We start from the raw sequence: 24,069 nt of genomic DNA on the forward strand, positions 1-24,069 counted from the left end.
CAAAAAGTCAGTTAAATAAAAATAGTTAAGTTTGGATTTAAAAATGCTTGCAGCAAGTATATTTATTTGTCATTTTCATTTTGCACAATACTTCTTCTTTACAAAACTCACCGACAATTTACTTAGCTTTTCCTAAATTTTAGATGCTTGTTATATATTAGTACATCAAATCATGTAGTAGTACTCCTACCTTATTAATTTCTGGAGTAATTTTACATCATAAATGTATTCAATCTAATTACTACTTTACCATCACCGAAATATTGATTACTTCATGTTCGTATTTATGACTAGAATACGTTTACTTTGAGTGATGTGATTGACTGATAAAATATTAAGATTTGAGTATTTGGATATGATGAAAAAATAAACTCAAAATTAATCATTATTCCATTCAAGTAATTAAGCAATAAATCAGCTTGGATTATGTTTATCATTCTATCATATAACTTAGAGTAAACACTCCTTATATTTAATTTTATATACGTAGTATAATTGTTGATGTAGTTACATATGGTTGTCAACTTTAAACGATTTAGCTACACTACAAAAAAAAAAAACAATGCCACGTACCTAGCAAATGATTCCGAGCACCAATAACATATCTTTATATCAAAATATCATTTGTACATGTACCAATTCAGCATAGGGGCATGTTAGGGTGCCACCACCCCTTAAAATAACACCATATCACTATTTCTAGCCAATCATTTGTACATGTGGACGAATAATAAGCTGCCACGTGGCAATTTTTTTTTTTTTTAAAAAAGACGGCCAGCAATTTGTTGGTCTTTATCCAGCAATTTTTTTTGTCCAGCAATATTCGACATACTATACAACAATCTATAGATTGTTGTGTAGTGTTTGTAATATTGCTGTATAGCGTTTATAATATTGCCGTATAAGTAGTGTCACAGTGTCACTTTAAGAGAGGTTGTCATTTTAACACAAACCAATCAGCATATATATTATTATTGAAAGAGTAAAGGTCAAAATTGGTCCTAAACATATAGTCAGAATACCAATTTGGTCCAAAACATTCACTTTTTGAAAATCAAGTCCAAAACATTTATAATCGTTATCGAAATGGTCCTAAACATTTGACATCGTTGTCAAAGTAGTCTTTTTCCGTAAAAAACTATCGGTCAACGCCTAATTAATGTTTTTTCAAACTTAATTAATATACTAATGCATAATTAATTAAACAAAATTAAATATAAAATTAATAAAATGCTAAGAAATTCCAAAATCGACTATTTATCCCTCTTTTTCCTTCTCTTCCATCTCTCCTTCGTTCTTCCTAAATCGGAATCTCTCTCTTCTTCTCTCCGGCGCTCAACGTCGTCGCGTCTTTCTCTCTCTGCTCGCTCTTCCACAAATCATCGTCATCGTGTGTTTCTCCGCATTGTTGCTGTCCGAGATCAAAATCGTCGTCGTCCACCATTGTTGTCGCCGTCCATTGCTGGAAGAGAAGGAAAAAGAGGGAGAAATAGTCGATTTTGGAATTTTTTTAGTTTATTAATTTTATGTTTAATTTTGTTTAATTAATTATGCATTAGTATATTAATTAAGTTTAAAAACCATTAATTAGGCGTTGACCGTTAGTTTTTTTACGGAAAAGGACCACTTCGACAACGATGTCAAATGTTTAGGATCACTTCGTTAACGGTTTCAAATGTTTTGGACTCGATTTTTAAAAAGTGAATATTTTGGACCAAATTGATATTCTGGCTATATGTTTAGGACCAATTTTGACCTTTACTCTTATTGAAATAATATGAAACTTAAAATCTCAAGCCAAGCCAGTTACAATAAAAGGGCAAAACAAAATAGCAAGGAGCTGTGAGCCTGTGACATAAGTGATATACTATTAATTACCTTAATTTCACCAAATTTAGTCAACCATTCTTGATCTCTGAATAGTAAGGCACTTGTTTATCGGGCCAATTAATATTGTAAAGACCTATACTGAAGAAAATGGAAGATCAGCCAAGATCTGTGTCAAAAAAATAGGAGAAAACCCTAATAGTGATTAACTAGTTAGGATTAATAAGTGTGGTCCATTATTTACGTTTTAAACAAAAGGCATCTTTGATTAGTCAAATCTGACAAAGTCAGTGGAATAGAAGCTTACAGGAATGGAATAGAAGATTGGATCCTGAGACACTGACTCCACTTAATTATTTTTTTAGAAATAAACTAAGCTCTCATACTATAGTCTCATTACACAATTTTATTATTTCTTGAATACAATTTGAAGCCTCTCTGCATTGGGAGTGGTTCACTTGGTCGTCCACATTTTCGAATCAAATTTATTTATCATATATACCATGCTTTAAATTAGAAGCTTGCTTTGTCGACTTCACCCACTTTAATAATAAGAATAGGCATAATTAAGATTACAACCACTCCCATATTCAAATCTCCATGAGCACTGATTTGGTGGCTTCTTGAGATTCCTCATTTTGTGTGTGTAATCTTGACTTCGTTAGTGTTTAGTTCAATTTGTTGATAAAATAAAAGTGAATTAAAGTCAGCCAGAAAAGGCGGCTGAAGCTTCGGAGGCAGACTCCTCCTTGGGAAGCAAGCCATGCCTCTCCATATTAACTCACCATTTTAGCCTCTTCAAACTTCATCTTCTCCATTTCTACTGCATGCTTTCACCTCACTCCATTTTAGGGTTTTCATCTTCTTGTTTTCTTTTGTAGTCCTAAAACTAGACCAGTAATATCTTGAAACAAAATTAATATGGAGGAGAAAAATAATGAATTAGGAGTAGGTGACAAATTTGATGAGGAGCTGCCAGGGTTCAGATTCCATCCAACAGATGAAGAGCTAGTAGGGTTTTACCTCACTAGAAAGATTCACCACAAACCTCTCTCGATCGAGCTCATCAAGCAGATCGACATCTACAAATACGATCCATGGGATCTTCCAAGTATATAACTTTCTCCTCAAATATTCAATGTGCATGTTTTTTTTTATGAACTTCAAAATACTAATAGTAGTGGTAACTTTATTTAAGCAGAGATAGCAACAAATGGGGAGAAGGAGTGGTATTTCTACTGCCCAAGAGACCGCAAGTACAGAAACAGCACCCGGCCTAATCGTGTGACCGGGGCTGGTTTCTGGAAGGCCACTGGAACTGACCGGCCGATCTACTCTTCCGAGACCAGTAAATGCATAGGTTTGAAGAAATCCCTTGTTTTCTACAAAGGGAAGGCAGCAAAAGGGATCAAAACTGACTGGATGATGCATGAGTTCCGGCTTCCCTCTCTCTCACCTTCTTCTTCTTCAACCAACAAAAATATCCCAATAAATGTATGAATTTATTTAAGTTTATAACTGGTTTGATGTTACTGGTAATAACTGTGCATGCTCTTTGTCTTCTTTCAGGAAGCATGGGCGATATGTAGGATTTTCAAGAAAGCCAACTCCACCACAAAGAGGGCTATCTCTCTCTCCCATTCTTGGCCTAATCCACTTCTTGACACTACTAACCCTGATGTTATCAACCATGTTAACACCTTCCCAATCAGTTCTAGCATAACAACAATGGGAAACAAGAATACTAATATTCCATCGTTTCAATACGGTTTGTGCAACGATTTGCACAACTCGTCCGTGGGAATCTTCCCGACCCCATATTTGGGCAACGGAGACGAGTTCAAGCCTAGTTACGCGTTTTCTTGCACTGAAACCTCCACACCGGCCTCGAGATTTGTTGTGAATGATGCTACTTCCTTGTTGCTGGAAATGTCAACATCCACCGCAGGAGACTTTGGGGCGGATGCGGGCTTGAGTGCATCGTTGAATGGGCCTGAGGATGTGCAGAGGAGTATTGGCAGTGGAGAAGAAGCAGTCTCAGTACATGAGCAATGGATGGAGTTTCCTTGTTACGGTCTCCCATCGAATTTTATGTGGGATTCATTGTCTCCTTGTCTTAGTGATTTGTCAACTAGTTATTCTACTAACAAGTGCTACACTTGAGCAGATATACTAGTTTTGGTTGCAAGAATCATGTTTTTGTATTAGCTTTTTCTTTCGATTAGAATCTTGTCATCTTGAGTATTTTGTTAGATGTCATCTGATATTGATGTACAAATGCAATTAGGATTTTTTTTTCCTAAAACATGTCTCTGCTATCAGTAATCTTATCAATATTTATAAGACTTGTAGTAACATCACATTCACATTCATTTTCTCCCAAGTACATTTTACCCAGAAAACATACAAACACAAAATTAGTGGATAAGTGCCACCTGAATTCTCTTTCCGGTAACAGAGAACTTAATTGGGAAGAATGAGATGAAAAGGATTCACTTTTTAATGCATAACAAATCATTTTCTGTTGATCTTTCTTATGAGCATCAACAAAAACAATGAATTGTGTAAAAGAGAAGCATAACTAGAGGAAACCAGTAACTCAGAAATAAGTTTTATCAAAAGGGGCATAAGATTCCCAAAGCTTAAGAGCATCCGCAGGGGTTTTGAAAATTTCGTCCGTCCGTCCGTGCCGCTGAGCACGAGCTCGTCCGTCCGTGCCAGCGGCACGGCGCTGCTCTTAGCTAAGAGCACGTCCGTGCCGCTGAGCAGCCATACGTGGCATGCTCTGATTGGCCAACAACATTAACGTTGGCAAATTCGATTTTTTTTTAAATGCATAAATAATTCAAAATAATACCAAAAAAAAAAATATATATATTTTTGGATTCCCAAAAAAATAGAGCCGTTTATAGACGTTTTTTTTGGATTTTGTGAATTTTTTTTTTAATCCCAAAATCATCTATAAATACACACATTCATCATCCATTTTTCACATCAAATTATCTCTCATTCATACTTTTTCATACTAATCATCTACATCTTCCTCTCTCACCCAAACTCTCTCTCAAAAATTCAAAAATGGATTTCACCAATCTCATTGCGGAAGCGGAACGCGAAGAACAAGAATTTTATAAACAATATCGTGCCGCCTATGAAGCCTATGTCGCCGCCAATACCCCCGCCCATCCTCCTCAACCAACTAGAGCAAAACGTCGCTACATCCCTCGTGATCGAGAGGGAGCCCATGAAAGGCTCGTTGCCGACTATTTTTCCGACCAGCCGCGGTATCTAGAAGATTACTTTCGGCGCCGTTTTCGCATGTCAAAACGGTTGTTTATGCGTATTGTCAACACATTGTCCACCCGCGTTGAATATTTTCAAGAAGGTGCAGACGCAACCGGTCGGCAAAGTCTCACAGCGTTGCAAAAGTGTACTTGTGCCATCCGACAACTTGCTACTGGGCAAACGGCTGACCTCTTCGACGAGTATTTGCATGTCGGTGAGTCAACTGGAATCCTATGCCTCAAGAATTTTTGCGACGGCTTTCGTTCTGCTTTCGGCGAGGAATTCCTTCGGGCACCCACCACCGACGATTGTCAACGGTTGCTTCGTCTTCACGAAACAGTCCATGGTTTTCCCGGTATGCTACGCAGCATTGACTGCATGCATTGGAAGTGGAAGAATTGCCCGACTGCTTGGAGGGGGCAACACTTAAGCGGCCACAAAGGTAGCGGCCCAATGCTTATCCTTGAAGCAGTCGCCGACTACCGCCTATGGATTTGGCATGCATATTTCGGTGTTGCCGGATCCAACAACGACTTGAACGTGCTATATTCTTCACCACTCTTCGATGATGTTTTGAATGGTGTAGCACCGGCGATCGACTTCACCGTCAACGGAAATGCATACCACATGGGTTACTATCTCGCCGATGGTATCTACCCAAGGTGGTCGACTTTCGTGAAGTCGTTCAGCAATCCACAAGAGCCGAGACGGATTCTTTTTGCGCAGCGTCAAGAGCAATCCACAAGAGCCGAGACGGATTCTTTTTGCGCAGCGTCAAGAGTCTGCTCGGAAAGACGTCGAAAGAGCTTTTGGTGTCCTTCAAGGCCGATTCAACATTGTGAAGTCCCCTTCTCGGCTTTGGTACGTTAAGAATATCGCCGACATCATGTACACGTGCATTATCTTGCACAACATGATTATAGCTGACGAAGGACCAATGGCGGGTAACTTTTACGATGAGGATGAAGCCGGAAGCTCAACCGCGAGGTCTCCCCCACGTCGAGGTGTGCATACGACGGTGAACGAAAGGATGAAAAGAAGACACACAATGCGCGATACAAGAGCCCACACTGAGCTACAAAAAGATCAAATCAATCACATTTGGGCGAAATTCAGCAACAAGTAGTGTAATTTTCAATTTTTAGGATTTTATTTATGTAATTTTTAATTTTTAAGATTTTAATTATGTAATTTTTAATTATTTTGTAATTTGTAATAATATTTTGGATATTTTAATACATTTTAATATTGTAGAAATGTTTTTATTTAAATTGAATAATAGAATGGTGGGATCCTTGAGCTTGTCCTTAGCTAAGAGCACGGATGTGGGTGTTGTGCTCTTAGCTAAAGACAAGCAGTAAAAGTGGGTCCGGGCCCAATTCCGTGCTCTTAGCTAAGAGCACGGATGGGGATGCTCTAATGTAGCAATCAGAATAATTTCAATACGAAATATAAAAGAATCCTGGAAAATACAGGCTCTTGAAAATCTCACAATACAATTTCTTATAAATTGCTTTTCAAAATTATCTTTGAATCTAGTTCTTGGAAGCAACCTTTTCCTTAGCCTTTTGAATCTTCAAAACCTTCTTCACAATCTTTTGTTCTTCCACCAAGAAAGCTCTAATGATCCTTTAAATTAGAAGATAAAATGATGTGTTACACAACTTGATCACAACGAGTCAAGAAATGACAGCTTAATAGAACATTAAAGTACAAAAAACACCAACCTTTCCCTGACAGCAGAACCAGATAAAACTCCGCCATAGGCACGATTCACAGTTCTACGGTTCCTGGACAATCTAGACCTCTTATACTCCGCAGGTCTCAGGTGAGGGATCTGTCCACATTTATAAAATCAAAGCATAACTAATTAAGTGAAGTATGAGACCAAAGAAATTCAAGGCAATGGAAGTACAAGTTCATGACATATAAAATGCATACATTTGAACATACTACTTACTGATCTAAGTAGATGATACCTGTAAATAAGGTTAGGGTGTATCGTATATCTCAAATAATTCACACACATTTGGGGTTGGGCCTAGTTTTAATTGATTGGCTGATTGAATATTCAACAATACAGGGCAGCGTATCCAAAATCCAAGGATTGAAACTTGACATCGTTAAATCACTCTTAAACGAAAAAATGTCCAAAAACTATCTGGATATGCTTAACAGAACACGAACACGAACACTTGACTCAATCAATCAACACATATTCCATTACCTAAGCTATGTTATGAGAGCAATAAAACTACAAATTGGGGTTTAAAAATAAGAGCATACTTTTACTTCACATATTCACTGAATAAGTAAAAAATGGTGCTCGTATGAAACTGAAAAATCAAGCTTTCACTCAAAAAACAAGAATATTTCTGCAATTATCGCATGATTGAGAAAATGATCTTCAAAATGCATCACATACCCCTTGGATTCTGTTTCCGGTGACAGGGCATTTTGGTCCACTCGCTCTCTTCTTGGTGGTCTGATACACTAGCTTCCCACCTAGATTTCAAATAGTATGACACAAACCAATTAATCCGGGAATAAAAATCATCATACAATATCAAATCAGTAATTGATTCAGCTATAAATGGGCACAAATCACTGAAGACAAACACGATCAATTCGAGCAAAATGTTACATAAATCTACCCGGAGTTTTGACGACGCGGTGTTGATTGGATTTGGTGGCATAACTATGACGCTTCCTGTATGTCAGCCGCTGCACCATTTTTCCGTTCTGGTGGGATAATGCGAGCGCGAGAGCTGATGAAGGGGGCGAGTGTTGCTGCTGCCGAAGCCCTAAATCCGACGGCTGAGATTTTTATATTTAGGAGCAGGACGTGTGGCTGAGATTGGGCTTGTACAGATGCATTTTTTAAGCTTTGGTAAATTAGCCCAATTATAATTTTTGTGTTGAAATTGAGCCCATTAAATTTAATCTTAAAACTCTAGCCTAAGCTCTCAAGGACAGGATTATCCAGAAATGGAGTTGTCCATGAATTTCAAATATTGGGCGAAAAAGTTATCATCATGATATTAAATGCCTAATCTTGCTACTTGATTAAAGGACTAATCTTTTATCACTTAGCTCAATGACTACATACATGATCCAAATCTCCATAAATCAAAGTTTTCATTGTTCGAACTCTCTCCCTCATATATTAAAAAACGACATCGAAATGAAAAAAAAAAAAAAAAAGCATTGATAATAATGTGCAAGAGCGTTTTTCATATAGAAACCAAAAAATTAGATTGTTGAACATTGGACACTACGATCCACTTTTGGCATAATTCCAACTACAATTTATACTCCACAAGAAAACATTCAAACACAATTGGTAGATAAAGTCATAAAACTTACCCGCTGAATTCTCTTTCTAATAACAGAACACTTAAAGAGGAATGAGATTACAAAAAGGGTTTAATAAATAACAAATCATTTTTCCGTGGATCTTTCATATAATAACAGTTTAATAGCAGTATTTATTTTGAAGTGTCATAATTAAATATACTTATATACTTCGCTTTTTTATGAGCATCAACAAAACAATAAATTGTGAATAAGAGGAACATAATTAGAGGAAACCAGTAGTTAATCAATGAGTTTTATCAAGCAGAAGAAAACGAGTCATTCATTTCGATAGGAAAAAAATAAATCAAGGCACCTCAAAATCTCACAATACAATTTCTTAATCCCTCTGATAAATTGCTTTTCAAAATTATCTTAGCCTCAAGCTTTAAATCTAGTTCTTGGAAGCAACCTTTTCCTTGGCCTTCTGAATCTTCAAAACCTTCTTCACAATCTTTTGTTCCTCCACCAAGAAAGCTCTAATGATCCTTTACATTAGAAGATAATAATAAAATGATGTGTTACAACTTGATCACAACGAGTCAAGAATTGACAGCTTAATAGAACATTAAAAAACATAAAGCTCCAACCTTTCCCTCACAGCAGAACCAGATAAGACTCCGCCATAGGCACGATTCACAGTCCTGCGGTTCCTGGACAATCTAGACCTCTTATACTCCGCAGGTCTCAGGTGAGGAATCTGTCCATGTTTAAAACATTAAAGCATATCTACTTCAGTCAAGCAGGATGCCAACGAAATTCAAAGCAATGAAGTACAAGTTCCTGATATACAAATGCATACACTAGGGCCGTGTTCGGTTTCCTAGATAAAATAGTACCGAGATATAATCTAGGATTGAGTTGTGAGATTATTTTAAGTTTGAGGGGGTTGGCTACGACTAATTATCAAGGATTGAGTTGTGGGATTCAATCTCACGAACCAAACAGGCTTCATATTTGATCCCGAGATACAATCTTGCAAACAGAAAAATGCCAACAGATCCAATCTTCAAATATTGAAACTTGACATATAGTTTATAATCTCTCTTAAACAAAAAAGGTTGAAATACTATCTGGATAGGCTTAATAGAGCTAGAATACTTGACGCAATCAATCAAAACTTATTCCTCAATGCAAAGCAAGTTTTGAGTGCAATAAAACCATAAATTGGTAGCTAAGAACATGAGCATATTTTTTGTACACAAATCCACTGAATCAAGTAAAAATCGTCCTCGTGTGAAACTGCAAAATCAAGCTTTCAGAATACTACGCATCAATCCATTAAACGACACATACCCCTTGGATCCTCTTTCCGGTGACGGGGCATTTTGGTCCACTCGCTCTCTTCTTGGTGGTCTGATACACTAGCTTCCCACCTAGAATTCACATATGACGCACAATCCGTCACTCACACGCTAAAACTAATCGATTCGGGGAGAATAATCATCATACAATACCAAATCAGAAATCAAATTAGCTATTAAAGAGCAGAAATCATTGAATCAATTCGAGCAAATTGTTAAGTAAATTTACCGGGAGTTTTGACGACGCGGTGTTGATTGGATTTGGTGGCATAGCTATGACGCTTCCTGTATGTCAGCCGCTGCACCATTTTTCCGACTGGGGTTTGGATGGGAGAATGTGAGCGCGATAACTGATGAAGGGGGGAGCGTTGCTGCTGTCGTAACCCTAAATCCGACGGTGGATATTTATATTTAGGAGGACTGCGAATGAGATTGGGCTTTGTATATGCCTCCTAAATTAGCCCAATTATAATATTTGTGTTGGAATTCAGCCCATTACTAAGTTTCCAATGTAGGACTCCGATGAAATATAGCAATCTTATTTAATAGGAGTAGTATATTTCGTAACTACGTACCCTTCCTTCATGTTGTGGTCTTTATTTCAAATGTTGAATATTTTTAATCAATCTAACGTTATTTCTTCAAAAGCTATGAAACTACAAGGAGAGTTACAAACTCCGGGAACAGTGCAGAATAAAATGAAAATAGAGACTGAAAAAGTTGTAAAGGAGTCCAATTCTAAAAAGACTACCTTCATTCATTATTAATAATCTCAATCATAAATATAAAATTAGAATAGTACTTATGAGACAAAAAAAATTAATGATTAGCGTGTTATTAGTTGAAGATGAAAAAATAGAAGTGATAAGAGTGTGGGAAAAAATAGTACTCCCACCTCCGTCCCTTATTAATGAAGTTACTTCTTTTTTTCGCATGTTTTAAAAAAATAATAGTAATAATTAGTAAAGTAAAATAAAAAAGAGAATAACGTTGATAATACTCTTCTCTATATTATTCATCTCTTATTTTAATATTTTTTCTATTTTAACTATTTATTACTCCTTCCGTCCCACTTTAAGAGGCCCGGTTGACCAGTTTTTGGCGTCTCACTTTAGGAGTTTCGGTTAAAATATTTCATAAAAGGTAATAGGCCTCATATTTCACTAAAATTTTTTCACTCACATTTTATTACTATAAAACTAATACGTAAAAGTAAGACACACATTCCACTATCTCTTTTCACCTACTTTTCCTTTACATTTTTTAAAATCCGTGTTAACCTCAAATGAGACTCCTAAAGTGAGACGGAGGGAGTATTAGTTTCTTAAAATGAGTGAAAAAATAGCTTATTTAACAAAGAACGAAAAAAGTACACCAATTTATTCACATTTGTAAAAAACAAAATTAGTAAACACCCTACTATAGATTATATATAGTGTATACTTTTTAGAAGCATCAACAAGTTTAGTATATTCAATATTGAAAGCGAAGGGAAAAGTCATATTTATATTGATTGAAAATCATGTTGTAACATTCCCAACCCACAAAATTTCACTATATTTTATCACGAAAGTGGAGTATTTCGTAAACAAAAATCAATTTCATGAGATTTTCAATGAGAGAATCTAAAATTATGCCTGCCGCCACACCCACCTAGTCCTATTTCGGCAAATCACAGTTAAGATAAAAAAAATGTTATCAATTACGGAAAATTGTTACTTCAGTGCAATGAAAAAATCATTTAAAGCAACTAAAAGGAACATAACTAAGTGAATCAAAATACATGGTTTCCAAGTCTTGGATAATTGAGTTACTATACTGGAAAATTGTCACTTTTTATGTTTGATGTTAAGTTGATTAAAACTCATCAATGTAAAGCTATATAAATAAATTGTACTGAAATATACTCCTACAAAAATTGAACCAAGTTAACCAACAAATTAACTATTTTCAATTGTTAATAAAGGATGGTTTTCGTTCACCTCATGGTCCCTTTTTGCTGGTTTTGAATGAACTTTTGACTTGTATTAAATTAGTAGGGGTAGAGAAAAACAAGTTTGGAGAACGATTCATATTTTTATATGTTAATCATCTGTTTTGTTGGTGAAAGAATGTTGGAGTTTAGCTATTCAATTACTCGAAAATGATCGTGTAGCTCATAATATTAGAAAAGCTCGAAACAGGGGAAAATAAAAAAAAAGAGACAACTTATTTGGACAACCATAGTTTATAATTCAATTTTATATTTATTGTTCAACTCGGGAGAAGAAACATTTATTTGGGGTTAAAAATTACGTGTAAGTCTACTCAAGTTTAAATATTGATTGTCACATGATCAGTACAATGTGTAATACGTATACACTAACTAAATCCGCGAAAAATGGTTGAATTAAAATGAAATACGACAAAATTGGTGAGCAGATTTGAAAGAGAAATTCGATCCTCTTTTCCATGCAAATAAAATCCGATACAAGAATTTGTTATGATTCACAAGTACATCAGCCGATTCCAAGAGAGAAATATTCTGAATTTAGTTTTTCATATTTCAAAATTATAGAATATATTAAGTTGTATGAGAAGAAAAAATAAAATGAAATTAATTAGTGAATAAAGAGCGTTAATGAAGTAAAAAAGTGTTTCCATTTCCGCGGTTGATGTTCTTGTTGTTGTGCATCCACACCTTGAGCACTCCTCTAGCGACGCCGACGTGGCGGCAGAACTCCTCCACCGCTGCGTCGTCGCACCTCTGCATTTTCCAGCCGAGCTTCTCGGAGAAGGAATGCATCCTCTCCTTCTGGTCCTGGCTGAATTTGGTCCGCGACCGCTTTCTTCCGGCCACGTCTTTAACGGCGGTGCGTTGAGGCTGTCCGAAATTGAAATTGAGAAAGTGTGGGGTGAGGATGGCGCGGCGGTGGAAGTTGCGGTGGCAGCCGCAGGCGGCGCATATCAGTGAGACAGGCATGGGCATGTACTCTCCGCACCCGTCTACTGCGTGCCCGCCTATATTGGCTGCGTGATTCTTCATGCATTCTTTGAACGCCGGCGGCTGGTGGTTCTTGATGGATGGAGTGGGCGTGTGCGGTGGGGTGTCGGGCTCGGTTTCTTCGCCACTTTTAGTGGGGATTAAGCCTAGGTCCATTGAAGAAAGAGAGACAGATTTTACAGAAATAGCAATAAAATTGTAATATGGGAGGTGTGGTGGAGGATGGAAGTATAAGTGGCTATATATTGAAGAATAAGTATAGGTCCATTGCTAATTAAGTACTAGTATACTACTATTTTTAATACAACTAAGTGTGTCTTTACGCACAAGAGATAATTAATCCCCAACCCCTCTTAATTTTTTAAGCACAGAGAATATAAACGATTAATGATAAAGGCCACTGATAGTCTTCTTTACAATTAATCAAATCAAAATTTTGTTGTATGAATTCTTTTAATTAGGTGGGAAGTGGGAACAAACAAAGGTATATATGAGAGACCGGTCTTTCATAGATCACGAACAAAAAGATCAAATTATACTTAATAAAATTAAGGCAGTTATCTATTCTAAATATATTTTGTAATGCGTGTCTTCGCTTAGAGGAGTCTACGTGCTATATCTTCATTAATTATTTGGAGCAGAACGAAACGAATTAATACATAAGCTCTAACCATAACGATGCACATCATGATTTTGGTTTTTTGATACTATATTGTACATACTGAAAAATGCATCATGAGTTGTTAGTCCAAATTAGCATGTCCGAGTGTGTGATTGAATGCATAAAAAAATTCAAACAACGAATTTAATTGGTCGGTCGTTAAGGTCAGAATTTGCTTCTAAGTTAATTATTGTGTGTGTATCTTCTGGATTTCACAAATTATTATGTATAATATTTTTAATTTGTTTGGTTTATCTTCAAGGAAGAACACTTGTAACTAACAGTGCGAAAAGGTGTTCAGGCTCAATAAGCAAGTACTTATAGTCTACCACGAAGCAGAAATATAGGGTTTTAAATAGTGACAATATGCAACAGCATTGCTTAAGCTAGAAGTTTACCATATAATACAATGTGATTTTTTAATATAGCAACTATACGTATAGTCAATTTAAAAAAAAAATGAAAATAGTAAAAAAAATTCTTAAAATGGAGCAATTATTTCTAACCTCGAAATTATTACATAGAGAAACAAAATGACCACTTTAAATGGAGCAATTTAAAAGATTCCTAGGAATGATGTGATCTGATTTACATAAAATGGGACTTGATTAAACTCCAAACCTACAAAACTGTTAGAAGTTTTTTAGAGTGAAATATCATCTAGTGATAATTAAGGAGGCATGCAGACAAATAGTAGTGCTAAGCTTTGTGCTGGAAAAAACCTATAAAGTAGGAAATGACACCCAAAGATTTGCAATAGAGTAAAACAAGCATCAATCAAGTGTTGAAAAATTTAATGGTGTCAACTTTGAACAATATTATGCACCACCCTGTCTGCGGAATTGATACTTAATTGGTGGATCAAGAAAATGTCAAGACCATAAGTGACTTATTCTGTCGAATATTATATTACTATAATTTTGTATCTGTAATTTAAAGTATAGTAGCATAAAATTGGACTCTATGTTGATAAATTGGATTATGTATTAATATTGGAAATGGGCGGTAGTAATGAGTTTTTGAATAAAAACTAAGGTTGCATAATTTTCATATATAAATAAAGTTCATAAGTATATACCACTATAAAATAATTAGGGGTACAATTATTCCCTCTTGTTCTCACATAGATACATGATTGTCGTCTTCCTCCCACACTCTCCGGCCCATCCTCGCCTCGGCCGCGCCACCGCCTTTGTCTCTCTTAAATTCACCCCCCTCTCTCCTCCACCGCCGCACTCGGTCTCGCTGCCGTCATTTTAAATTTTGTTGATTGGATGGTGGATTTTAATTTGTTGGGATGTGATTAGATGCGTGGGTCGGTGGGTTTAATCTACTTTTTGACTAATTTATTAATTAAATGTGGTTTTATTAATTTCTACTAATTCCTAGTACTCCCTCCGTCCGTGAATAATAGTCCCATTTATTTTCGGCACGGGGTTTAAGAAATGTTGAAAAATGGTGGAAAAAAATTAGTGGAATAGGGGTCTCACTTGTATATATTAGTTTTAAATGAAATGTGAGTAAAATGAGTTAATGGAAGGTGAGACCCTATTACCATTTATAGTAAAAGTGAACCGAGACTCTTATTCGCGGACGGACTAAAATGGAAAAACGGGACTCCTATTCGCGGACGGAGGGAGTATTACTTTAAATTTTAATAAAAATAAGATAAATATGTTTGTAAAGACAAAAAAATAAAATAAAATTGTGACTATAAAAACATGTACAAATTAATCTAATCTATCAAAACACTAGTACTAATTTGATATTGTTTTAAATTTTATCTGTCAAATGTAATAACTTAAAAGTCATTTTGGATCTTGTTTTGATCTGCATTAATGCATTAATTTGTACTCCCTCCGTCCCAATAAATATGAAACGTTTGTTTTTCAGCACAGAATTTTATGTAGTGTTGTTTTGTGAGTTAAAGAAGAGAGAATAAAGTAAGAGAGAGGAGAAAGTAGAGATAAAAATATTTCTATTTTAAGAAACATTTCATTTTTTATGGGACAACCCGAAAAGGAAAACGTTTCATTTCTAATGGAACAAAGGGAGTATTTTACTTGTACTCCTTATCTTGTCTTGAAATATTGCTCCCATGAATTATCGGCAAATTTGATACTACCAATCTTTAGTATATGGGGGCGTACACTAACACTTACACGGCCACTAATATTATTGACTGCTTTTAAGAGCTTCACATAATTTAGGTACTTGAAATCAAACCTCCCACCAATCGAATCTATGGAAGTATTAATGTAGCAACAATTTATCAATAATCTTTTCTAGAAAGGCTACTGCTTTAAGCCGATGTGTGCCTTAAATATGCTTGTGTAGGCACTTGCCACTTTTTCTATGTTGTCGAGCGAAGTCATGCACTCTCTCTCGTGCATATTCATCAAAGAATTAGGCATCGTGCACGATTGACCTCTAATGCATATTTATGAAGAAAAAAAACTAGAGATATACCTATTAAAATTATAAAAAAAAATCGGAGAAAAAAAATCCCACCCATCCGCCCTCCCTTGCAATGCATGGGATCGGGACCGAACCACAATTTTCGCGGTCTGGTCCTATTTCCGGTATGTGACGTGGATGCTCTAAGTTTCCCATATGCTAATCTTTCATCTTTTTCAAAGTGGAGGGGGAATTTATTTTGTGGGCATAATGTCAAACTTATTTTACAAGATTATGGTTGTTTGCGTGGGTTAAAAGCTGAGATTAGTTATTATAAGTTCATAACCATTTAGATTAAATAAAGAATCTGTCTTCTATAATTTGCCAACTTTGATATGCTTCTATGATCATTTGTAATTTAGTAAAGGCTTCAAGTTCAGAATGTGCTCAAAACTTATGTAAGAATCGGACAAAATAGAACAGGTAAAAAACAACAAAAAAAACCGTTACATGACAAAGAAATAATGAATCAAAACCAACTGAATTCTGTGGCTTTCAACAAGCCCTGTCTACTGCTTCGCCTCAAGTTGTTTCTCGCGCCGCCGCGGCTGCTTCCTGTGGGGGCGGCTCTCCGGCTTCCTATGCTACACTATACACATCTCCAAATCCAAACTCCAAATAGCTCAAGCCTAAAAATCATATCTAGCTATAGTAGACATGATTTCTCCTTCCATCTCCCAAATGTGTCAAGTGAGAGACCCTCAATGTCAAGTTCTGTTGTGGATAGGATCCGATCCTCTCCGAACTTTCCTCTTGCTGGAACGGCTCGGATCAATTGTCCGCCCCAAAGCAGGTGACCCCTTGTTGCCAGTGGGCATCGTGTTCGTGCTCGTGTCAGGTGCCACGAGCATGGGGTGATCCGCAAGAAGGCGGCCGCCGCAAGCTTCTTGAGGATGGAAGGCTAACAATCCCACACATATCAACACCAAAGCTGACCTATGAATGCACATCATCAACATAGCTTAATTAGCTTGTGAATTATGTAAGAAATGTGGGGCTATTGCTAATAAATGTGTAACAATGTTCCATCCAAAACTACTTCTTATATAATTCTTGGAGGGTAGTTTCAACTTTCAAAGCATAAAGCAATGAGAGGGCCCCCAATCCATATAAGAGTTTTGGATTCACCCTTCAATCATAAATCTATGCTAAAAACTAATAAGGCTGTCTATTTATTTATTGAGAGAAAAAGAAAAGAATCTAAATAAGGGATGAATAAAGGTGATTGGAATGAAACACTTACACCACCCTCGAGAAGCTAAGCATCTTTTTCTTCCTTACATTTTCTATCATTTGCTCTGCTTTTGTCCTCTTCAACAAAGACCAATGCCAACTCATCTTGGACCGGCCGCCACATCGGCCCCCTCCCGCCTACGTGGATGCACTTTTCTGACATGTACTATAACACTGTCGGAATATCATGATTTTTACCTTTATGAGATGCTTACTAGTAGATTAGCTTACTTAATGGTTAAGAAATAAAGTTAGTTAATTAATTATGTTTGAGCAGCCAAAACATAAGATCAGTCATAAAAGCAGAAGGGTAAAAGGATTTAGGCATAAACATCTTCTCTTAAAAAAACCCAAATTCAGCTTTATGCTATTTTTGAGATCTCACTTTAGAATTCCAAGCTCTCTTCTCTATGCAACAAAAAATACAATTCCTGGTTTCTTGTGCTAAATGTGTTTTCTTTATGCTTCTTTTGCCAGTTTCTCTGAGTTTTTTCTTTATGAAAATTATTTATTTTTATCTCTAATTTTCACATATAACCAGGAAGACCATCTTTTTCTTTATCCACTTTATTTTGGATATTAATCAAATATTAAAATCACATGCAACTTGGAACATTCTAAAGACATATGTTCTGATGCTTTATTTTAAATCTCTCTGCTTTTATGAGATTCGATGGAGTTTGAAGGGAATGTTTTTGTTTTTATTTAATGGTCCGAACTTATTACAGCCCGACAAGAAAATGTGATAAACGGACAGAAACTGTGCTTTTTGGTTGTCCAATTTGAGTTAAGGATTGAGATGTCATAAATGAACAATGAAATCTATGAATGTGAGTAAGAGAAAGATGATTAGTAGAGTGTGTTTTGTATATATAATGGGCTACACATCAGTCATATCTTGCAGTGAAACAGAGGGCTTTTACCATTGTTGAAAGTTTTCACTTTATCTTATGCATGAATATGTTCTTGAGAATATCAGTTTTAGGGTTTTAGCATATAGATACCTATGTGAAAATACTGGTTTGCCCCCATGGATGTATCCAAATGACTATCACAAACCAAATTGTTTTGAGACCATATTATATTGAATGTTAATCTTTGGTTTCATATTTAAATTGGAATAAATATAAGGTAAAAGACCAATTTTTTCTCTAATTGAGTGAATTACATAAACGGTTCCGAAACTTTGACGTTTGCACATTGCAGTCTCTGGACTTTGAGTTTCGATCGTTTTTTGGTACTTTTGCATTTTAGGTATTTCAATCCGGAAAATTGGAAAAATGTGCAAAAATACCAAACAACGAGCAAAACTCAAAGTCAAGAGACTTTCCATGATACTATCTTTTTCGGGATTGCAGATATGCAAACATTAAAGTTCAAGGATCGTTTACATAGTTTACTCTATTTAAATCGACCCTTTTCTTATAGGAGTAGGGGTGTGGCTAACATAAAACCGTTCTTCGTGTATTTTAGTGTAAGTATGTAACCATCAAACTTAATCAAAGAGTTTTATGAAGGAAATTGTTCAACATTTCAAGGGAACAAAAAATAGACAAGCAAAAAGGATTAACAAAAATCGTGATTAGTTATAGAATTGCTTGCATTTGGATCCATGCCCTAAAGCGCTGGCCAATCAATAAAAGGGATGGATCCAATTATCTTAGAAAAGATAAGTGGGACATCAATATTCAAGAATTAAGTAACACAGAATATCCACAATTTTTTTGAGTTTAGCGATGCAGTCTCAAAGCAATATGTTCTTTTATGCCTTTCATGAAACAGATGGGCTCCATTCCATTCCGATCTTTGAATGTTGATCCACAGTCAAATTAATATTTTTCAATTCATCCTTGCTAATCATTATATTTTTAGATTAATTCTATTGTTTTGCAATTTGAGACCGTAATCTTTTAGTAGATGATCAAACGTAATCATTTTTTCATTATTTAATAATTTCCAAAAGTGTGGCTAAAGTGTCGGTAACATGAGTGAGAAATAATTTTCATATTTATGAAAAATGGAATGTCACGTATTCTAGACCAATACCATTTTGGTATTGTTTCACTGTTTTTAATAAATAAATAGGTCATATTTTAGTCTGATGACTTGATCGGCTGATCCACATTTTTCAGATTTTGACATGATGAAGTTTAAGATTTTCGCAGTCATCTCATCCTTTCATTTTCTATCGAATTACGCACTAATGTGCCAATCGATTTAACAAAAGTGGACAAAAACGACGTTGAGAAAAATGACAATATCTAATTAAGTTAAAATTTGTTTTGTCATCGTGTTTTAAACCGGCTGTCAAATCAGCCGCAATTCACTAGAACAAGAAAAATAAGATAATAGCAAAAATTTCAAACTTCATAATTTATTTTCCAAACATCGAAAAGTATAGAACAAACCAGCATTTGATCATCTTCATGACTTATTGAATAATTTCCCCTATTATTAGTTAAAAGTAAAAAAAAAAAAGGCTCACTACCATATAAAGAGTAAATATCAATCTCTCCACAAAAAGCCGGTATTGGGATTGATGACCGTTATCCTTTCTTTTATTTTTATTTTATTTTAGTGTATTTTTTTTCAATATTTTTTATTTATTTATTTTAGGTTTTGTTTTTTGGAAGGTTGTGATTCGATAAGTCGTTTCTTGTGCGCATTTTTCTTGGAATTTGTTTACAAAAGATTCAGAAATTTAACCAAAGTTAGCATCACATCGTTGAAAGACATATATACATTCCCACCAACAACGTTCGAAAGAACAAAATGGCAAAACAAAGAAATAAATTGCCAAAATACATATTATTACACTAGCAAGGTACATCAAATACGTACACTTTTCATCAGTACATTTTTTGGGTTTTTTTTCCTGGGAGGAGTTCTGTCCTGAGTAGGCAAACGTCTACCTTAGTCGAAAAACGCCGTTGATCAGCTCATCTCACGGTCAGAAATTCATAAATCATATACACATGTAATGTAACAGAGCCAAGTCTCACATTGAAAATTTAACATGAAATTAACCGCAAAAGAGTCGACTGCAAACGCTGAGATTGGAGCACAACTCCCACATGCCTTGAATGGGCAGAGAGAGATGAGGAAACTATTGTTGGATCAGACGTGCTCCTGCTGAGGCACGGCCTGTGAAGGGCCAGCAGCATGGGGAGTGGCCAACGGAGTGACTGCTGGTGCGGCTGAGGTGACGATGAGGCCTCTGCTTTGTGCTGATTGAACCATGATTGCGAACTGTGCAGCCGCTAGTGTTGCAGCCTCCTGTGCCAGCAAACGACGATTTCAGGACATTAATAATGGCTGGCTTCTAACGTCATTTCTGTTGGAGCAATTATATGTAACATACCTGTCTTTGCCTCCTACGTTGCAAGATGCTTATGGCCCAGATCATGATGTAGCAAGGCATAAGAAATCCAACGGCTCGAAGCAAGAAAAGCTGCATGTGATGTTAATATTGGGTTATTCAGCAATTTTTTAGAATCGAGAGGGTTGGACAGCATCTCACATATTAAGATGATCTATGAAAACTTACAGATAAGAAAGTTGATGCGTCGTCCTCTCCGTCTGCATCCCCATCATCGGTGATGGACAGTGCATGTCTCAGTAGCAAAAGAGCCATTAACTGCCAATTGAAAGATACCTCTCAATATATCGATTGAATGTGGTCTTTAATGCAGGGAGAGAAATAAGTCATGGGCGGACTAGAATTTAAAGACAGACAATAATTTCCCAAAAAGGGCATAGCATATTAATTTATTTTCTCGAATCTTAGTCAAACCACAGAGATACTACCAAATGAGGAATTGCAACAAAAAAATAGCAAAGGCTTACAATCAGAGCAGCTGAACGGCAGAAGGCAGCGCCACTGCTGTTAGCGTTGTTATAATCATCATAGTCAGCATCAAACAACTGACGCTCAGCCTCAGTAATTGCCAGAAGACGTGGATCATGCATGTCTAGTGGTGTGCCAGATATTTGCCATACTCCACTGGAAAGAGGTTCAAGATACCAAATCATAGTTAGACTTTAATTCCATGAAAACTGAAACAAACTTTTACTTTCCTCTTTACATTGTGACCAAATGAAGTTGGGAACATATATGTGCACTTTTAAGAATCAAATTATTACCCTATATCAATGGTAGTTTCATCAGGCTGAGGACGTGGTATGGCAGTATAACCAGGCTCATATTGCTGCAGAACAAAGTAAACAATGTCAAAGATAGAGATTAAAACACCGGCATCACAAATCATATCTTCATGTGAGCTTGGCAATTTCATTTTTCTAAATCATACACATCCAAAGGCAGTGAGATGGGGTATGTGAGTTCATAATAGGTGAAAACATCCCTAGTGTAATGTATCACATGAAATTGAACTATCACATTGAGGTTGTCATGATTGATGAGTAAAAAACAATCCACAACTGTTCCAACAAATATATTTCATGGTTGGGATATATCAACATTGACATAAGAGAGAATACGTAAACAAACAGCATTGATTGACTTTTTGCTAGATTAATGGGGAAAATATCATCAAGTAGTAAAGGTAAAATCACATACCTTGTGACAAATCTCACAAGTAATATCTCCCTTCTCATTGCACCAGTGTTGAACACATTTCCTATGAGCATACTGCAAAGTAATAATAGATCTCAGTAAAATAGTAAACAAGTCACTTGAACAAATGAATACCCAAGAGAAAAGAGAAAAGAAGAGGAGAGGGAGGATAAAGATGGTCATACATAAGAAGGGCCAAAAGGATAACCCAAATAAAAAAACATAATCATGAAAGAGAAATTCAAGAAACTTCAGGAGAACTTGCACAAAAAATTATTCAGAGTTCTATATCCCCACCATTAAATAACAAGGTCGTCTTCTGACTATATTCATGCAGTCCCAAATTGCATCAATTCTACGACACCTAGATGCTCACGATAATTCATACATGCATAATGCTTTTATTATCTTTATGGAAATCTGAATATTTTGCCTAACACCTATAAGATGACAGTTTCAGTGGACTCGAAGCACACAGCTTAAACATAGCAACCTACAAACTTAGACAACCCAGAAATAGATAACAACCAACCCAAACGAAACCAAAAGAGCAAGCATCAAAGGAGCATTTTACCTTAAGACTCCCACTGCAAGCACAGGGGCTCTCCAAATTATTTACAGAATCCTCTTCCTGACAAATCCGGCATTCCCCCATCCCTATCAGTGGTGCATTCTCGTCTTCCTCCTCATTGTTAACTGTCACTACCACTTGGTTATCTTCAGCCATTGATGATGAGGAACCCACCACATCCGGCTTCTTTCCATTTAGCCCCACAGCCTCAGGGAGCGGTTGGCTCGGCCCACCCGCCTCAGTCTTCGGTAGCTGGTTCACATTCCCCACCAAAGGTTCAGCCATTTTAACCTTGTCTACACCACCACCGCCTCAAGCAACAAGAACAAGCACAAAAAATCCTGGGTTGAGCAAGTCAACAGAAACCCTTCAAAATCAGAATCCAAATACTGCAATTTTCCAATATATTCACAGAAAAGATACAATCTTTCGGCCTCGGGATTACAATAAGAAAAATTCCCTTTACAATTTAACGAGAAAGCTCTGATCTTTTGACCTGTACATTGACTCAAATCACCCAAAGAAAAGAAATTGAAACCAAAACAAAAGAAACTCATCTCAACACAGGCGTAAAAACCTAATCCCTAACAAAAGAAAAAAATTGAGGATCAAAAGGCGTCAGAAATTCATTGATCACGCTGGCAAATGCAGCGGGATCAGCGAATTCTCTAGCTTAGGGCGCCAAAACAAAAGGTCAATATCTAATCAACAACTCAAAAAATGAATTGGGGGAAACAACAACTAGGAAGAAAAAAGAGAGAGAAAAAGGAAAAAAAGGTACCTGAATGAGGAACAGAAAACTCGATACGGAAACGGGAAAGAAATCGCGAATTTGTTGCGCAACCAAGAAAATCAAATTTCTATAAAAGGGTGTATATATATATATATATTATGGAGTTGTTGATTGCTCACGCGTTTTACTTTGCTTTCGATGACTTTGGCTAATTCAAACTTATCGACAAGAATTACTCTATTGATGTATAAGCCATAAGGTGGATTCTTTACTTCTTTATTATATATAAATTAATTTTTGTTTGGTGTTAAACTGTACTATTTCGTTTGTACATACTTAGAAAAATGAGTCATTGCGCTGATTTGGTGAAAGAGTTTGTTTTTATTAATGAGGATGGTGATATAAAGTTTTGTTCGTATTTTGGACTTAAAAAATTATTGGGGGGAATGGGTTTTATTATTATTAATTATTTTTTATTATTACTATTAATATTAGTATTATTTATTGTTTGCAACGGTCTGATATGAATGTGAAATGGACAAAACGTAGCGCAGACGATGCAATACAATTTGAAGTTTGTTCGAATTTTACTTTTTTTCTAGATGAATATTAATGGATTCCATATATTGGTGTGTTGTCCAAGAAAAGTTAACACCAAGTCACCGGCGGCGATTGAATCTACTTTTGTCTGTATACTCTATTATTACATTTTCAGACAGAAATTACTCCTATAGTTCTAGTACCTTCTGTTTTGGTTTTATAACCAAGTTTGGGAAAACAATTTTAATTTTCAAAGAACGAATCACGGTAATATTTATTTTTCCTATGAGAACTACATACATAAATGATTAGATACTTTTGTGATTAAATGTTTTTCAATTCTTCAAAGATTAAAATATATACAAGAAAATTAAGTACAAAAGGAGTATGTTGCTTTGGGTGTTTTGAATAGTTTTCCTTTATACAATCGAGATTTGAGTTTCGTAGTATTAGTCAAATCAAATGCATAGCTTATATTAATCTAATGAAAATTAATATAATAATTATATACTGTATTTGACATAAGACTATTATAGACAGAGGAT

At 35.8% G+C, this 24,069-nt stretch overlaps 4 protein-coding genes and 1 pseudogene across 4 annotated transcripts; 1 reads left to right on the top strand and 4 right to left on the bottom strand.

Annotated features, from left to right (window-relative positions):
* The first annotated feature begins 2,674 nt into the window (after window positions 1-2,674).
* Window positions 2,675-4,106, top strand: LOC125205843 (putative NAC domain-containing protein 94). The gene is made up of 3 exons (XM_048104999.2): window positions 2,675-2,938; window positions 3,029-3,321; window positions 3,397-4,106. Exons 1-3 carry the CDS (start codon window positions 2,749-2,751, stop codon window positions 3,988-3,990), a joined length of 1,077 nt encoding a protein of 358 aa, XP_047960956.1. The 5' UTR covers window positions 2,675-2,748; the 3' UTR covers window positions 3,991-4,106.
* Window positions 4,107-6,532: 2,426 nt separating this feature from the next.
* Window positions 6,533-7,925, bottom strand: LOC125205846 (large ribosomal subunit protein eL34-like). Its single transcript, XM_048105002.2, has 4 exons — window positions 7,767-7,925; window positions 7,538-7,617; window positions 6,840-6,949; window positions 6,533-6,741 (listed from the first exon to the last, which is right to left on the bottom strand). The coding sequence occupies exons 1-4, from the start codon at window positions 7,843-7,845 to the stop codon at window positions 6,648-6,650; spliced, it is 363 nt and encodes a 120-aa protein (XP_047960959.1). The 5' UTR covers window positions 7,846-7,925; the 3' UTR covers window positions 6,533-6,647.
* Window positions 7,926-8,692: 767 nt separating this feature from the next.
* LOC125205845 (large ribosomal subunit protein eL34) lies at window positions 8,693-10,158 on the bottom strand. Its single transcript, XM_048105001.2, has 4 exons — window positions 10,000-10,158; window positions 9,763-9,842; window positions 9,057-9,166; window positions 8,693-8,954 (listed from the first exon to the last, which is right to left on the bottom strand). The coding sequence occupies exons 1-4, from the start codon at window positions 10,076-10,078 to the stop codon at window positions 8,861-8,863; spliced, it is 363 nt and encodes a 120-aa protein (XP_047960958.1). The 5' UTR covers window positions 10,079-10,158; the 3' UTR covers window positions 8,693-8,860.
* Window positions 10,159-12,229: 2,071 nt separating this feature from the next.
* Window positions 12,230-12,946, bottom strand: LOC125205844 (zinc-finger homeodomain protein 11 pseudogene; annotated as a pseudogene).
* Window positions 12,947-19,893: 6,947 nt separating this feature from the next.
* On the bottom strand, window positions 19,894-23,180 carry LOC125207689 (uncharacterized). Its single transcript, XM_048107139.2, has 8 exons — window positions 23,033-23,180; window positions 22,255-22,592; window positions 21,684-21,755; window positions 21,248-21,312; window positions 20,951-21,107; window positions 20,652-20,741; window positions 20,466-20,555; window positions 19,894-20,380 (listed from the first exon to the last, which is right to left on the bottom strand). Exons 2-8 carry the CDS (start codon window positions 22,534-22,536, stop codon window positions 20,222-20,224), a joined length of 915 nt encoding a protein of 304 aa, XP_047963096.1. The 5' UTR covers window positions 22,537-22,592; window positions 23,033-23,180; the 3' UTR covers window positions 19,894-20,221.
* Between the last annotated feature and the right edge of the window lie 889 nt (window positions 23,181-24,069).

This window comes from Salvia hispanica, chromosome 6 (assembly GCF_029641045.1).
Source record: "Salvia hispanica isolate PSC_SH4W2 chromosome 6, Shi_PSC_v1, whole genome shotgun sequence".
Classification (NCBI taxonomy): domain Eukaryota; kingdom Viridiplantae; phylum Streptophyta; class Magnoliopsida; order Lamiales; family Lamiaceae; genus Salvia; species Salvia hispanica.

What these genes read in the sequence shown, in the direction of transcription:
- LOC125205845 (XM_048105001.2), bottom strand. Translation starts at nt 10,078, where the DNA reads ATGGTGCAGCGGCTGACATACAGGAAGCGTCATAGCTATGCCACCAAA. An exon ending in CCGCGTCGTCAAAACTCCCG is followed by an intron (nt 9,843 to 9,999) that starts GTAAATTTACTT and finishes TGTGAATTCTAG; the next exon opens with GTGGGAAGCTAGTGTATCAG. An exon ending in CCGGAAAGAGGATCCAAGGG is followed by an intron (nt 9,167 to 9,762) that starts GTATGTGTCGTT and finishes AAACATGGACAG; the next exon opens with ATTCCTCACCTGAGACCTGC.
- LOC125205846 (XM_048105002.2), bottom strand. Translation starts at nt 7,845, where the DNA reads ATGGTGCAGCGGCTGACATACAGGAAGCGTCATAGTTATGCCACCAAA. An exon ending in CCGCGTCGTCAAAACTCCGG is followed by an intron (nt 7,618 to 7,766) that starts GTAGATTTATGT and finishes TTTGAAATCTAG; the next exon opens with GTGGGAAGCTAGTGTATCAG. An exon ending in GGTTCTGCTGTCAGGGAAAG is followed by an intron (nt 6,742 to 6,839) that starts GTTGGTGTTTTT and finishes TCTAATTTAAAG; the next exon opens with GATCATTAGAGCTTTCTTGG.
- LOC125205843 (XM_048104999.2), top strand. Translation starts at nt 2,749, where the DNA reads ATGGAGGAGAAAAATAATGAATTAGGAGTAGGTGACAAATTTGATGAG. An exon ending in CGATCCATGGGATCTTCCAA is followed by an intron (nt 2,939 to 3,028) that starts GTATATAACTTT and finishes TTATTTAAGCAG; the next exon opens with AGATAGCAACAAATGGGGAG. An exon ending in ACAAAAATATCCCAATAAAT is followed by an intron (nt 3,322 to 3,396) that starts GTATGAATTTAT and finishes GTCTTCTTTCAG; the next exon opens with GAAGCATGGGCGATATGTAG.
- LOC125207689 (XM_048107139.2), bottom strand. Translation starts at nt 22,536, where the DNA reads ATGGCTGAACCTTTGGTGGGGAATGTGAACCAGCTACCGAAGACTGAG. An exon ending in GCCGTTCAGCTGCTCTGATT is followed by an intron (nt 20,742 to 20,950) that starts GTAAGCCTTTGC and finishes TTCAATTGGCAG; the next exon opens with TTAATGGCTCTTTTGCTACT. An exon ending in ACGCATCAACTTTCTTATCT is followed by an intron (nt 20,556 to 20,651) that starts GTAAGTTTTCAT and finishes CATCACATGCAG; the next exon opens with CTTTTCTTGCTTCGAGCCGT.